This window comes from Ovis aries, chromosome X, assembly GCF_016772045.2.
Source record: "Ovis aries strain OAR_USU_Benz2616 breed Rambouillet chromosome X, ARS-UI_Ramb_v3.0, whole genome shotgun sequence".
In the NCBI taxonomy this organism is placed as follows: Eukaryota; Metazoa; Chordata; class Mammalia; order Artiodactyla; family Bovidae; genus Ovis; species Ovis aries.
In genome coordinates, this window is record NC_056080.1 from 63,240,835 (window position 1) to 63,256,843 (window position 16,009).

The 16,009-nt window shown below is 38.3% G+C and overlaps 1 protein-coding gene across 5 annotated transcripts in view; it reads left to right on the forward strand.

Moving 5' to 3' along the window:
• KIF4A (kinesin family member 4A) overlaps nt 1-16,009 on the forward strand; it is a 128,516-nt gene that overhangs the window by 60,894 nt on the left and 51,613 nt on the right. For all 5 annotated transcript variants that reach the window (XM_042242405.1, XM_042242404.1, XM_060408154.1 and 2 more), the window contains exons 10-13: nt 70-131; nt 11,949-12,081; nt 13,671-13,729; nt 13,837-13,942. In XM_042242405.1, the coding sequence (XP_042098339.1) occupies nt 70-131; nt 11,949-12,081; nt 13,671-13,729; nt 13,837-13,942 (360 nt within the window). The remainder of the gene's footprint in view (nt 1-69; nt 132-11,948; nt 12,082-13,670; nt 13,730-13,836; nt 13,943-16,009) is intronic.

A 16,009-nucleotide genomic window follows, 5' to 3' on the forward strand; every position in this document is an offset into this window, starting at 1 on the left:
AATTTTGCTGAGTAGGGATAAGTAGTTTTGATTGATAACTAGCTGACTATTTTTCTTTGCCTTTTCCAGGTCCAGCAGCTACAGGTTTTGTTGCTACAAGCCCATGGAGGTACCCTGCCTGGATCTATAAAGTAAGAGCCGTAGACTAATTTTAAATGTATATTCTAACAGAGCCTTTTTCTCCTCATAGTTGTTTCCCCCCTGATATTCTAAAGTTTCTGATAGCACTTGGTGTCAAGGTAGGGATCTTAACAAACTTGCTGTCCATTTAGGACTTGGCTAGTTAGCTTTGAGACAACCTGATAAAATAGAAAAAGCATGGGTTCTGCCCTCAGAAATGTATTAATTGGAATCCTACTACGAGAAAGAGCTATTTTTCTCCTCCTACCACTTATTTATCTGATTATGTATTTATAGCCATATAGACCCATGGGTATTTATTTTATTCTATGCATTAACACCCAATACTATCATCATTTGTTTTATATCTCATTTTATTTTTTGTTTCTTGTCCACTAGGAACACCTTCAGAGTAGCTCTTGTATTCTTTAACACACGGTCAAGTTTTTAAGCATTTCCACCAGATGTTGTATTTTCCCTGCCTCAGCTCTGGAATCAATCATATGTCTAAGGAGCCCTGTTTTTTCTTTTAGTTGGAAAATGGTACTTAGAAACATATCTGGGCATTAGGTGTGCTCATTGTTACTGGGATATCACTACTTCTAGGCCCTCTCAGTGAGTAGAGCTAGGAAATATCTATATGTACAGTAACCCACACATATATCTGTATTTTTATATCTATCTAACTGTATATATGTTAAAAACCATGATTTTAGACTAATACCTCTGATTCCAATCTAACATTACAGGGTTTATTTTAATCTTCCCACTCTTTATTTATAACTTCTTTCTCCAGCAGTGAAAAACCAGCTCTCATTATCTGCGTTCTATTTACTTACTAGTTCAGTTCTAGTAGACACATAAAATAATTTTGGAATTGTTAGCCCATACCCCTGTGAGAAAGACTTTTAGTGACTAGATTACAGCATATATGTACAGTTCTTTTTGTCTTTAGACTTTAAAGTATCCAGGCAAGATACTGTTTCCCAAAGTTACTGTTTGTATTCCATTGTGGATCCCCCTACATCTTGCTTGGTTGGTTTTAATTGTTTATATTTGAGGTATATGAAGAGTATGTGAAGCATTATTGATGGTCTAAGAGTCAGGGTTTTACAAAAAGATATACTTAGAGCAGAGAAATGCAAATCAAAATTGCAATGAGATATCACCATATACCTTGTCAGGATGCCTACTATTGAAAAAAAAACAAACAGAAAATAACAAATGTTGGAAAAGGATGCAAGGAGAATGTGGAGAAATTACAACCTTTGTACATTGTTGAATGGATTGTAAAATGATATAAATGCTATGGAAAGCAGTATGGAGGTAGCTCAAAAAATTAAAAATAGAACTACCATATGATCCAGGAATCCTACTTCTGGGTATATATCTTAAAGAACTGTAAACAGGGTCTCAAAGAGATATTTGCTTACCCACCTATTCATAATAGATCCCGTGGACAGAAGAGCCTGATGGGCTGCAGTCCACGGAGTCACAAAAGAATTGGACATGACTTAGCGACTAAGCAACAATATATACATAGAACAAAATGTTGTTGTTGTTGTTGTTGTTGTTGTTGTTATCATTCAGTCTCTCAGTCATGTCTGACTCTGTGACCCCATGAACTGCAGCACACCAGGTTTCTCTGTCCTTCACTATCTCCCAGAGTTTGCTCAAACTCATGTCCATTGAGTTGCTATGCCATCCAACCATCTCATCCTCTGTTCCCTCCTCCTCCTGCCCTTGATCTGTCCCAATATCATTCAGCCTTTAAAAGGAAGGAAATCCTGTCACATGTTACAACATGAATGAAACTTTAGGACATTATGTAAGTAAAACAATCAAGTCACAAAAAGACAAATACTGTATGATTCCCCTTATATAAGGAATTTAAAGTAGTCAAATCCACAGAAATGAAGAGTAGCATGGTGGTTACCAAGGGCTAGGGGAGGGCCAAAAGGGGAGTTATTATTTAATGGGTATATAATTTGAGTTTTACAAGATGAAACATTTCTAGAGATCTGTTTCACAGCAATGTAAATATACTTAATGCTACTCAACTGTACACTTAAAAGCAGTTAAGATGACAAGTTTTATATTATATGTTTTTTGCTGTACTGTGCTGTGCTCAGTCACTTCAGTCGTGTCTGACTCTTTGTGACCTACAGACTGTAGCCCTCCAGGCTCCTCTGTTCATGAGATTCTCCAGGCGACAATACTGGAGTGAGTTGCCGTGCCCTCCTCCAGGGGATATTCCTGACCCAGGAATTGAACCTATATCTCCAATGTCTCTTACATTATAGGCAGGTTCTTTACCCACTGAGCCACCTGGGAAGCCCATGTGTTTTTTTACAATATAAAAAAAGAAAAAACCTACAAGAGAACTAGAAAAAAATATAGACAAAGTTCTCTGCATACAGGTGAAGGTAAAGAGCATTCTATGAATAAAAGCAGTGACAGAAACTAAAAGAATAGACCAGGGATGGAGAGTTGCTGTTGAATGGGTATGGAGTTTCAGTTTTACAAGAAGGCAAAGTTATGGAGAGTCATTGCACAACAGTGTAAATATACTAACACTATTAAACTGTACACTTTAAAATGTGCATACAACAAAGTGTTGTATGTTAAGATGGTAAATTTTATGCTATGCTTTTTACCACAGTGTTTTATTTTTAAAGAAAAAAATATGCATACTCAGAGAAGTGTTCCTGTTTGTCCCTGCTATCCTGTCCCATTCCACCCTTATTTCCACTTCTTTACCACCACATTCTCCTAACCCCTGTATTTAATCAGTCTCTTTAGTTTCTTCCTATATTTCTTTTGTACAAATGAGCGGTTGCTTGTGTATGATTTCATATCCCCTTCTTTCTCATATGAATGGTAGTACACTATAAATATACTTTGTGGCTTTGCTTTTTTCAGTATTTTCTAAAAGTCATTTATCAGTTCATAGGTCTTCCTCATTCTTTTTTGTACAGCTCCATGGTACTCTTACTGTGTATATGTGCCATACATAGTAATTCACCTTCTCTCCTGTGTATGGGCATTTAGGTTGTTTCCAATATTTTGCAATTACAGACATGCTGCAGTGAATAACCTTTTATATGTATATTTTCTTCCTTTTTCTTTCTTTCCTTATTAGCTGCACCGAGTCTTAGTTGCAGCATGGGTGGTCTTTAGTTGTGGCATGTGAACTCTTAGCTGTGGCATGTGGGATCTAGTTCCCTGACCAGGGATAGAACTCAGACCCCCTGTATTGAGAGTGTGGAATCTTAGCCATTGAACCACCAGGGAAGTCCCTGTATATATTTTCATATTGTTAGTTTTCTTCAGAGTAGGTTTCTAGGAATGGGATTGCTGGGGCAAAAGGTAAGTGCATGTGTGGTTTTGTTAGATATTGCCACATTCCCTTCCAGAATTATACCCATTTGTATTCCCAACAGCAGTGTGTAAGAGTGCTTTTTTCCCCACAGCCTCGCCAGTAGAATGTGTTGTCATATATTTTCAACTTTTGCTAATCTGATACAAGAGAAATTCTATCTCAGTGTTGTTTTAATTTGCATTTCTTTAATCGTGAATGAATTTTAGCTTTTTTTCCCAAATGTTTCAGGGCCACTTTTATCTCTTTTTCTGGTAAACTGTCTGTTCATGTGTCCCATTTTTTATTGGGTTTTTGGATCCGATGGTCCTTTTTTAAAAAAATGTGATTGCTCCTGCTAAGTCACGTCAATCGTGTCTGACTCTGTGCAACCCCATAGATGGCAGCCCACCAGGCTCCCGTCCCTGCGATTCTCCAGGCAATAATACTGGAGTGGGTTGCCATTTCCTTCTCCAGTGCATGAAAGTGAAAATTAAAAGTGAAATCACTCAGTCGTGTCCAAATCTTCGCGACCCCATAGACTGTAGCCTACCAGGCTCTTCCATCCAAGGGATTTCCCAGGCAAGATTACTAGAGTGGGTTGCCATTGCCTTCTTCGAAAAATGTGATTAAATATGCATAAAAAATTTAGCCATTTCAAGTATACAGTTCATTGGCATTAAGTATATTCACAATATCGAGCAATCAGCAGCACCATCCATTCCACAAACTTTTTTCTTTCATCTTGCAAAACCGAAACTGTACCCATTAAAAAACAACTCCTTGTTTCCCCTTCTCTCCAGCCCCTGGCAATCATAATTCTACTTTTATTGATTACTCTAAGTACCTCATATGAATGGAATAATAATTGTATTGTTTATCCTTTAGTGACTGTTTGTTTCACTTAGCATGATGTCTTCAAGTTTCATCCATGTTGTAGTATGTGTGAGGATTTCCTTCCTCTTTTTAAAATATTTATTTATTTATTTATTTGGCTGCTGCTGCTGCTGCTGCTAAGTTGCTTCAGTCGTGTCCAACTGTGCGACCCCATAGATGGAAGCCCACCAGGCTCCCCCATCCCTGGGATTCTCCAGGCAAGAACACTGGAGTGGGTTGCCATTTCCTCCAGTGCATGAAAGTGAAAAGTGAAAGTGAAGTCGCTCAGTCGTGTCCGACTCTTCACGACCCCATGGACTGCAGCCTACCAGGCTCCTCCGTCCATGGGATTTTCCAGGCAAGAGTACTGGAGTGGGGTGCCATTTATTTGGCTGAGTCGTGTCTTAGTTGCAGCATGGGGGATCTTTGTTGTGTCATGCAGGATCTTTCATTGTGGTGCACAAGTCTGTGCACAAGTCTGGTTGTGGCACGCGGGCTCAGTAGTTGCAGCACATGGGTTCTGTAGTTGTGGTGCATGGGCTTAGTTGCTCTGAGGAGTGTGGGATCTTAGTTCCCCAACCAGGGATCAAACCATGTCCCCTGCATTGCAAGGCAGATTCTTTTTATTTTATTATTATGTTGGCTGTGCTGGATCTTTGTTGCTATGCATGGGCTTTCTCTAGTTGAGGCAAGCGGGTAAAAGCTACTCTTCATTGCAGGGGCACAGGCTTCTTATTGTGGCGGCTTTTCTTGTGGAACACAGGCTCTAGGCATGTGGGCTTCAGTAGTTACAGCACAAGGGCTCGGTAGTTGTAGCACATGGGTTCAGTTGCTCCCTAGCATGTAGAATCTTCCCAATTCAGTTCAGTTCAGTTCAGTTGCTTAGTTGTGTCTGACTCTTTGCAACCCCATGGACTGCAGCACGCCAGACTTCCCTGCCCATCACCAACTCCCAGAACTTGCTCAAAATCATGTCCATCGAGTAGGTAATGCCATCCAACCATCACATCCTCTGTTGTCCCTTTCTCCTCCCACCTTCAATCTTTTCCTGCGTCAGGGTCTTTTCCAATGAGGCAGTTCTTCACATCAGGCGGCTAAAGTATTGGAGCTTCAGCTTCAGCATTAGTCCTTCCAATGAATTTTAAAAGGAAATCAGGACTGATTTCCTTTAGGATGGACTGCTTGGATCTCCTTGCAGTCCAAGGGACTCTCAAAAGTCTTCTCCAACACCATAGTTCAAAAGCATAAATTCTTTGGCACTCAGCTTTCTTTAGAATCCAACTCTCACATCCATACATGACTATTGGAAAAACCATAGCTTTGACTATACAGACCTTTGTCAGCAAAGTAATGTCTCTGCTTTTCAATATGCTCTTTAGGTTGGTCTTAGCTTTTCCTCCAAGGAGCATGCATGTTTTAATTTCATGGCTGCAGTCACCATCTCCAGTGATTTTGGAGCCCAAAAAACTAAAGTCTCTCACTGTTTTCATTGTTTCCCCAGCTGTTTGCCAGTGAAGTGACGGGACTGGATGCCATGATCTTCATTTTTTGAATATTAAATTTTAAGCCAACTTTTTCACTCTCCTCTTTCACTTTCATCAAGAGGCTCTTTAGTTCTTCGCTTCCTACCATAAGGGTGGTGTCATCTGCATATCTGAGGTTCTTGATATTTCTCCTAACAATCTTAATTCCAGCTTGTGCTTCATCCAGCCCAGCATTTCTCATGATGTACTCTGCATATAAGTTAAATAAGCAGTACATACAGCCTTGATGTACTCCTTTCCCAATTTGGAAACAGTCTGTTGTTCCATGTCCGATTCTAACTGTTGCTTCTTGACCTGTATCCTGATTTCTCAGAAGGCAGGTAAGGTGGTCTGGTATTCCCATCTCTTTAAGAATTTTCCACAGTTTGTCGTGATCCACACAGTCAAAGGCTTTGGTGTAGTCAATAAAGCAGAAGCAGATGTTTTTCTAGAACTCTCTTGCTTTTTCTGTGATCCAACAGATGTTGACAATTTGATCTCTGGTTCCTCTGCCTTTTCTAAATCCAGCTAGAACATCTGGAAGATCTTTGTTCAAGTACTGTTGAAGCCTGGCTTGGAGAATTTTGAGCATTAATTTGCTAGCATGTGAGATGAGTGCAGTTGTGCAGTAGTTGGAACAGTCTTTGGCATTGCCTTTCTTTGGGATTGGAATGAAAACTGACCTTTTCCAGTCCTGTGGTCACTGCTGAGTTTTCCAAATTTGCTGGCGTATTGAGTGCAGCACTTCACAGCATCATCTTTTAGGATTTGAAAGAGCTCAACTGGAATTCCATCACCTCCACTAGCTTTGTTCGTAGTGTTGCTTCCTAAGGCCCACTTGACTTTGCATTCCAGGATGTCTGGCTCTAGGTGAGTGATCACCATCATGGTTACCTGAGTCATGAAGATCTTTTTTGTACAGTTCTTCTGTGTATTCTTGCCACCTGTTCTTAATATCTTCTGCTTCTATTAGGTCCATACCATCTCTGTCCTTTATTATGCCCATCTTTGCATGAAATGTTCCCTTGGTGTCTCTAATTTTCTTGAAGAGATCTCTAGTCTTTCCCATTCTATTGTAATCTTCCCAGACCGAGGATCAAAGCCATATCTCCTGCATTGGCAGGAGGATTCTTCTCCACTCCACCACCAGGGAAGTCTACAAGGTGGATTCTTACCTACTGAACCACCAGGGAAATCCCAGAATTTTGTTCCACTTAAAGGCTGAATAGTATTCCGTTGTATGTATATACCACATGTTGTGTATCCCTTCATGTGTCAATGGACATGGGTTGCTTCTACCTCTTGAGTATTGTGAATAATGTTTCTATGAACATGGGTATGCAAATAACTCTGCTTTCAGTTTTTTGGGTATATACCCAGAAGTGGAATAGCTGGATCATATATTTATTCTATTTTTTATTTTTTATTAAATTTCCATACCCTTTTCCATAGTGGCTACACTATTTTACATTCCTCCAGAAGTGCACAAATGTTGATTTCTCCACATCCTTGCCAGTACTTGGTATTTTCTTTCTTTCTTTTTATGATAATCGCCCTAATTTTGGCCCTTATTTTCAATAGTTCTTTTTATATTAGTGGTATTAGTCTTTTGTCTGTAGTGTGTGTCACAAATATTTTCTCCTAATTTGTTTTGTACTTTGTTCCTGGTTTTTTTGAATCATGCAAAAAAATAAATTTTTATGTAGTAAAAGTTTATGAGTCATTTTTTATTACCTCTGGATTTTTTTTAACCTCTAGATTTATTGAGATATACTTTATATACCATTAAATCCATTCACTTTAAGTATACAATTTGATGGGGTTTTTTTTTTTCACTTTTTTTTTTATTTATTTTTTGGCTGCACTTGGTCTCCTTGCTTTGCACAGGCTTTTTTCTCTAGTTGTGGCGAGCTGGGTCTACTCTTTGTTGTGGTGTGAGGGCTCCGCATAGCCAAGGCTTCTCTTGTGGAGCACAGGCTCTAGGCTCAGGGGTTTCAGTAGTTGCAGCACTCGGGCTCAGTAGTTGCAGCACACAGGCTTAGTTGCTCTGCAGCATGTGGAATCTTCCTGGACCAGGGATTGAACCCATGTCCCCTGCATTGGCAGGCACATTCTTATCCACTGCGCCACCAGGGAAGTCCCAATTCAGTGGTTTTTAGTAAATTTACAGAGTTGTGTAGCTATCACCACAATCCAATTTTGGAACATTTCTATCACTCCAAAAAGATCCTTTGTGCCAGTTGTAGTCACTTCTATTCCTACTCCCAAACCCAGGCAATCACTAATCTGCTTTCTATAAGATTTGCCTATTATGGACATTTCATATATGTGGAATCTTGCTGTATGTGAACTTTTTATCTGATTTCTTTGACCTATAATATTTCTGAGATTATCAGTACTTCATACCTTTTCATTGTTAAATAGTACTCTGTTGTCTGGATATACCACATTTTGTCCATCAGTTTCCCAGTTGATGAACTTTTGGGTTGTTTCAACTTTGGGGCTATTAGCAATTATGCTGCCATGAACATTCAATTGCAAATTTTTGTATGGATATATGTTTTTTATTGGGAAGGTACAAGTGGAATTTCGGGGTCTCATAGACTTTTAGAGAAACTGCCAAACCATTTTCCAAAGTGGCTACATTGTTTTTAATGTTCTCCTCATGTTTCTGAATTTTGATTTCTGAATTTTGATTCCTATGCCAAGATTAAAGAGGAATTCACCCATGTTTTCTTCTAGTAGTTATGTTGCTTTTATTTTATACATTTCATTTTTCCATTTGGAGTTTGGTGTGAACCTATTTTATTTTAATTTCCTTATTTTTCAATAACTCAATCATTTTTTCTGATTATAAAAGTGATACATTGCTTCTTGTAGGATATTTAGAAAAGTATAAAGAATAAATCTTAAAATTGCCATAATTTTATCACCCAGAAATGACTGCCTTTCTCTTTGAATTCCTCCCTCTTTGGATCATTTAATCTTGGTTTTCTGATAATATTTTAAGAATGTTGGATAAAGAAACTGAAGAAAGCTTGGATCCTTTAAAGGGTCTGCTAAACATTCGTTCTAGTGTAGCCAGTTTAGAAGCAGTTGACCTATCTTCCTTTCCTTTCAATTTAGTATAGACTTGTTTCATGTAAGACAAGACTAACCAAAATCATTTCAGACTTCTGACTACCTAGAATAACCTGTAGGATATAATTTCAGCTACAAAAGTAACAGATTTTAAGAAACAGTTGATAAAAGAATCAATTTAGCTCAATTGTTCAATGTTTTTCAGAGAAATAAAGATGCTGCCTCTTTGCTCAAAAATGTACAGTTATACTTTTAGAGGTGTTTCTTAAGGCTTTTTAACAAAATTTATTTTACATACATGATTTTTTTTGCTTTTTTCCTTAGGTTAAATACTTTTCTTTTTTGAATGTGTGTCATTGAAGCTTTTGTATAGATTTTCTGAGCCTATTTGTCAATTTGCACATACTCAACTTGAATTCCTTGTGGCACTGGCAGTTAAATAGCATCTGAAAAGAGGAAACATTGGTTTCCATTGTATTTTCTCCATATGGAGAAACCTTGGAAATTTTTAGAGGGAAAGAAACTATTGAGTAAAATGTATCATTACTTTGGAGCTTGTCAACTTGCATGAATGATACATGGAAGTTTAATAACAATAAAGAAATCAGAACAATCTAAAATAACTCTAAATTTACCATAGTTTATTTTATAATCCATATTTTAATTGAACATTCCTTCATAAGAGTTCTAATAAATTCTCAAGAGTATAATATGAGACCCTATAGTGTGGCCTTGCTTATTAAGTTTTTTTTTTTACTTTTTTTAATATAAATTTATTTATTTTAATTGGAGGTTAAAAGTAAGCCAGAAAGAAAAACACCAATACAGTATACTGAGGCATATATATGGAATTTAGAAAGATGGTAATGATAACCCTGTATGTGAGATAACTTTTGGATAAAGAACATGCTAAGATCTTCTCTAAGAATTTGTGGAAGTCTTAAACTGGGTGAGAGGGCATCTGTTATTAAACTCTTTCTGTTCTTTCTTGAGATTGAGAACAGCTGTTCCCTGTCCTTTTTTCTCTTTATTATATCCTTGCAACTATTCATTTCCCCCTGCCATTTCCTTCAGATCGAATCTTCATATTTCTTCTGATCTTTTTTTGCCAGTCCTATTTTCCAGTCTTTTGAACAATTAATCCCAGTGTGTTAAAAAAAAAAAGGCAAATCAAAACTGCTTTTTATTGATTTGCTTCATTATTCTGGAACTGATATAGCAAATTATCTGCATAAATTCCAAACGTTCTTATCTTTTAAACTATTTCTGTCCCTTCCTTTCACTGTTTCAAATGAATGCTATTGTTGCCACCACCCACACTAAGCCATTAAAAATTGATAGACAAATGAACAGGAGGCTGTGGGTCATCAGTTTGAAGCAAGGCAAGCATTTAGAAGGGAGCACTTATTTATGGAAAGTTGTGAAATGTGTTCTTAGTGACCACAGATCATCATTTCAACATTTTGGTTCCTAAATGCTATTTCTCTAAACTGTACAGCAGATCGGTAAGTCACTTATGTTGATGAACTTAAAGTTTGACCATGAGGAGTTTCACTTCTACCTCCTCCATACCTCTTCTTTCTCTGCTTCCCTAACCTTTAATGAAGGATTGAGAATGAGAAGAGGGAAACTTCTTACATATTTGGAATAAGTAAAAAGATCTTAAACCAAGAACTAAGGATAAAAGTTAGTCATTCCTGTTGCAACCATCAGTTCAGTTCAGTCACTCAGTCATGTCCAACTCTTTGCAACCCCATGAACTGCAGTACGCCAGGACTCCCTGTCCATCACCAACTCCTAGAGTTCACCCAAACCCATGTCCATTGAGATGGTGATGCCATCCAACCATCTCATCCTCTGTCAGCCTTCTCTTCTCCTGCCCTCAATCTTTCCCAGCATTAGGGTCTTTTCACATGAGTCAGCTCTTTGCATCAGTTGGCCAAAGTATCGGAGTTTCAGCTTCAACATCAGTCTTCCAATGAACACCCAGGACTGATCTCCTTTAGGATGGACTGGTTGGATCTCCTTGCAGTTCAAGGGACTCTCAAGAGTCTTCTCCAACACCACAGTTCAAAAGCATCGATTCTTCAGTGCTCAGATTTCTTCACAGTCCAACTCTCACATCCATACATGACCACTGGAAAAACCATAGCCTTGACTAGACGGACCTTTGTTGGCAAAGTAATGTCTCTGCTTTTTAATATGCTGTCTAGGTTGGTCATAACTTTGCTTCCAAGGAGTAAGCATCTTTTAATTTCATGGCTGCAGTCACCATCTGCAGTGATTTTGGAGCCCAGAAAAATAAAGCCTGACACTGTTTTCACCGTTTCCCCATCTATTTGCCATGAAGTGATGGGACCGGATGCCATGATCTTAGTTTTCTGAATGTTGAGCTTTAAGCCAACTTTTTCACTCTCCTCTTTAACTTTGATCAAGAGGCTCTTTAGTTCTTCTTCACCTTCTGCCATAAGGGTGGTGTCATCTGTATTTGTGAGGTTATTGATATTTCTCCCGGCAATCTTGATTCCAGCTTGTGCTTCATCCAGCCAAGCGTTTCTCATGTTGTACTCTGCATAGAAGTTAAATAAGCAGGATGACGATATACAGCCTTGACATACTCCTTTTCCTATTTGGAACCAGTCTGTTGTTCCATGTCCAGTTCTAACTGTTGCTTCCAAACCTGCGTACAGGTTTCTCAAGAGGCAGGTCAGGTGGTCTGGTATTCCCATCTCTTTCAGAATTTTCCAACCATATCTGGCTCTAAATTATTACTTTCCTGCAAACCATTAATTTAAAGTAGTTCAGGCATACATTTTTATTTATCCAGTATACTACCTGGCTGGAAGAATGGACATACTTTTTCTAGATTTGTGAGGGGTAATTTTAAACCAAGCCCTGCAAAGGCCTATGGGATATATATTTTTAATCCACCTCTAATATAGGTATTATTGATCAGATATTTTTCTAATATGTTACTTTCTTTGTTTCAGTGTGGAGCCATCAGAGAATCTGCAATCCTTAATGGAGAAGAATCAGTCACTGGTAGAGGAGAATGAAAAATTAAGTCGTGGTCTAAGTGAGGCTGCTGGTCAGACAGCTCAAATGTTGGAGAGGATCATTTTGGTGAGGCTCCAAGACTAAACTAGCAGTCTGGACATTTATTAGCTTTAGTTTCTGAAATATTTAATGTGCTTCTCATTATGAGAGACAAGTTACATGAAAAGAAATGGATTAGTATTGCCGTATCCTCCATGGAACCCCTCCAGGGAAAATCCAACAAAATATAATCAAACATACAGAGAAGTTAAATGAATTATACTGTGAATACCTATGTATCTACCACAAAGAATCTTCATGAATCCCATTTTAAAATGGATTTGTTCTAAAAGAGCAGAGAGGAAAGAACCAGGTCCCTCTGTCAACTTAAGTTCTGCCTAATCATCCATAATACCAAGTAACTATCTCCTCACTAAGATTTTAGTTCCTTTCTATCTCCCTTCCCCAAATGTTGTCACATTTCACATCCCATCCCAACAGCTGCCATAATGAGATGAAACATCTGGGGGATTAATTTTAGCACCTTTTACATATGGTCAATTTTCAAATGGTGGATCACAATGTAACTAACTATATCAGTTTTGTGTCCTACTGCCTGTCAGATAGTAACCTCCTGGTTCAGTTCTGGCTCTTGTCACGAACATTTTTCTACTAGTCTAAATACAGCTCAGTCACAGCTGTAAATACAGCTCTAAACACAGCTATTGCCAGCAGTGAAAATGAGTTTCCACTAAAATGTAACTGAACATCTGTAATTTATACACCTTCATGCATCAGTGTACTCCAGTCAGGGAAGGGTAAGCTGCTTAAAGATTTCTTTGAAGGGGGCCAAATCCTAGGTCCATTGTAATGTCCATTACTAGCAGAAGGGTGAAAATGGGATCTAGGGAATTTTTTATATACAGTTTTCTATCTCCAGTGCTACATTTTATGTCTTTGAAGTAACCCTAGAAGCTGTGTAACATGTGAGTGTGGCTGACGTAACAGACAGTACTTGTTATTCTAGCCACGTACCCATCTGACCTTTTTAAGGTTGTTACAATGGCTGCCCAAAGGGTTTTTGTTTGATGTCTTATCAGAACTTCATAACAAGCACAACATTTTTGTCCTATATAAACTGCCCTTCCCAAATCTGTTGCAGCATCTAGCATGTTACAGATACTGTGATTAAAATAAAATGAAAAGTATCAATCACCCTTCCTTTCCAAAACGTAGCTGTCTCTGCCATTTTGTCTTCTCTGCCATCATTCTTATACCTCATCCTTTTTCTTGCTTTATTTTGCTAAAACTGTCAGGCAAGTGGGCTTTTGCACACAGCAAGGAATAGCATGCCAGGAAGTATTGCTTTTTCCCCCAGTTGCAAGGTTCTCTATGGAATTAAGGCTTCACACTCCATCCCATAGCTGAGCTTCATTACAAGCAGAAGACCCAGCTGCTTGGATGCTATTTTTAGTAGCTCATGTTGACTGAAGGGCTAATTTCCATGACTGTTAAGAAACACGTTTCTAAATAACCAAAGCCCAGTAAATCCTCTATTACAACAAATGAGGCAGCCTCTCTACCTAGGTTTTAATCCATTAAAAGTAGAAGAGAGGGCATAATTAGGTGAGGCTATCAGACACTTCCACTGATGATCTCTTGGATCTTTGTTGCAGACAGAACAAGCAAATGAAAAAATGAATGCCAAGCTAGAAGAGCTCAGGAAGCATGCAGCGTAAGTTTCCTCCCAGATGTTTGTTAGTGACCTATACCACCTTAGTGCATAACCATGGACTCACTGGCTTTTGATTAACCCTTGGATTCCTTTGCTTAAATTTTCAGCTGCAAAGTGGATCTTCAAAAGCTAGTGGAGACTTTGGAAGACCAGGAATTAAAAGAAAATGTAGAGATAATTCGTAACCTGCAGCAAGTGATTACCCAGCTATCGGTAAGCTAAATAAGGGTAGTGGAAATAGCCATATTGCTTTTGTTTGCTTCTCTTGATCCTTATAAACCCATCTAACCCTGTACTTTTTGCTGAAACAACTCGATTGTGAGCTGTTGAGGACAAAGATCATGGATCATTGGATACAATCTGAATATTGAATTAGTTAAAACACTCATAGATCACATGTGCAATGGAACATTATTATTTCAGTATTCTAATCACACACTGGAAACAGCAACACAAGGGTGCAAAATTGCCTGGGTAGTTCAAGCAGCAGTCATTGATTTGCTGTCCTTTCATTGTAGGCTAACTTAATAAGAGGCTTTGTACCATACCCAGATTTTAAATAAGCAGAATTCTGACCCATAGTGTAGAGCCTCCAGGGAATACCATAGCTCTCTTTTATAACCAGTAATAAATTAGTTTGACTGATCATTCTGCTATAAGTTCCCATTTCTATTTATTTTTAGAACTATTATAGTAGTTGTGGGTGGGTTTTATTGGGACGGAGGTTGTTGTTTTTTCCAGATGACAAATTCTTACAGTCCTACCATCCTAAAAACCTCTTATTTTGATGTTCCTTCTCTTAGTCCTTAGGCATAAATACTTTTTTTAAAAATCAAAATCATATTATGTTCAGGGTCATGGTTGGTAAAAAATTAGGGTTTGTTTTGTTCCATCTGTACTTTCTTGATTATTATTATGAAGCAGTAATGTGTATGTAAATGCCTGCTAGATATTCACAGCTCTGAAACAGAGGTTTTAATTTTACCAGAACTGTGATTCTCTAACCTGGGTCTTGCCCCATGGTGTTGTAGAGTTGTCAACAGAGTATCATAAAATCATCCAGACCTCTATTTTACTCTTAAAGAGTCAGTGAAAAAAATACCATACAATATTGTGGGGGGAATGTTTAGGATGGCCAGTTCAAGAGATTAAATGAGTAAACTACCAAAAGACTAGAAAGCAGTGTTTTAGAATAAGTAGTACTGTATAAAATTGTAGCAGGTAGTCCAAGATGACAGTTCATTTATCCAACAAACAGGCCATAGTATTTGAGAATCTGAGTTCCAGGGCCAGAAAAACCCTGGTTTGAAGCCCATTCTGCTACTCACTAGCTGTGTAACCTTGCTAGGTACTGCATTAATATCAAAAGAAAATAATTCAAGTGACTTAAGTCAAGATGAAAGACATTATTCAGCTGATATACTCTGGGGTCTCCTGAAATCCAGCTAACTCCCTGAGTTGAAATATGATTGGAGTTTCATAGGGTAAGAAGATAGGGATGTGTATCTTTGTCGTTTGACTCAGGTGACAGTTTTTGTTGTTAATTGCTGTGAATCTTTTGATTGGAGGATGCTCCGGTTTTCATGCTTCTTGCTCAAGAATTTTGATGCAATCCCATGCTGCTGATTATCTAATTATTTTCAAGAATTGTTCTTGCAAGTCTCGTTTTTTTGTCAGTTGGTCAAGGATGACAGGTGGGAGAGTTGGCAAAAAAGGGAGAAAGGAAAAGGAGGCAAGGAAAACTAGGAACTCTCTCTCATGTCTGTTTTAACCCTTTTACATCAGCAATATGAGCAAAGAGTGATGGGAGCTCAACGGAAGGGGTGATTAACTGCCTAGAAAATTCAGGAAGAAGAAACTGGGTCCTAAAAAATGAGTAGGAGTTTGCCACACAGAAAAGGGGGAAAGGATGGTCTATATAGAGGAAAAGGTACTCGCAAAAGCAGAGGTATAAATGTTTAGAACATGGTAAGAACATCATTGTGGCTGAAGACAGAGTGCATGCTAGAGAATGACTATCACAAGGTTCAATTTCACCATCTGTAATAGAGGTGAAGCATCTTATGTATGAAAACTTTGTGAGAGACTGCCTCAGAATTCAGATAGTCAAGACTGCAGAACCCTGCTGGAACCAAAACTTATTAAGATCAGAAAAGAGTGATCCAGGGCACCATTGTTCATAGCCACTACACTGATCTTAAAGGATTCTACATCATCTTATTTCTGGGTCTTTGGGTCACATGGGAAGGATGAAGAAGGAAATCAATGGAACAAAGTTAA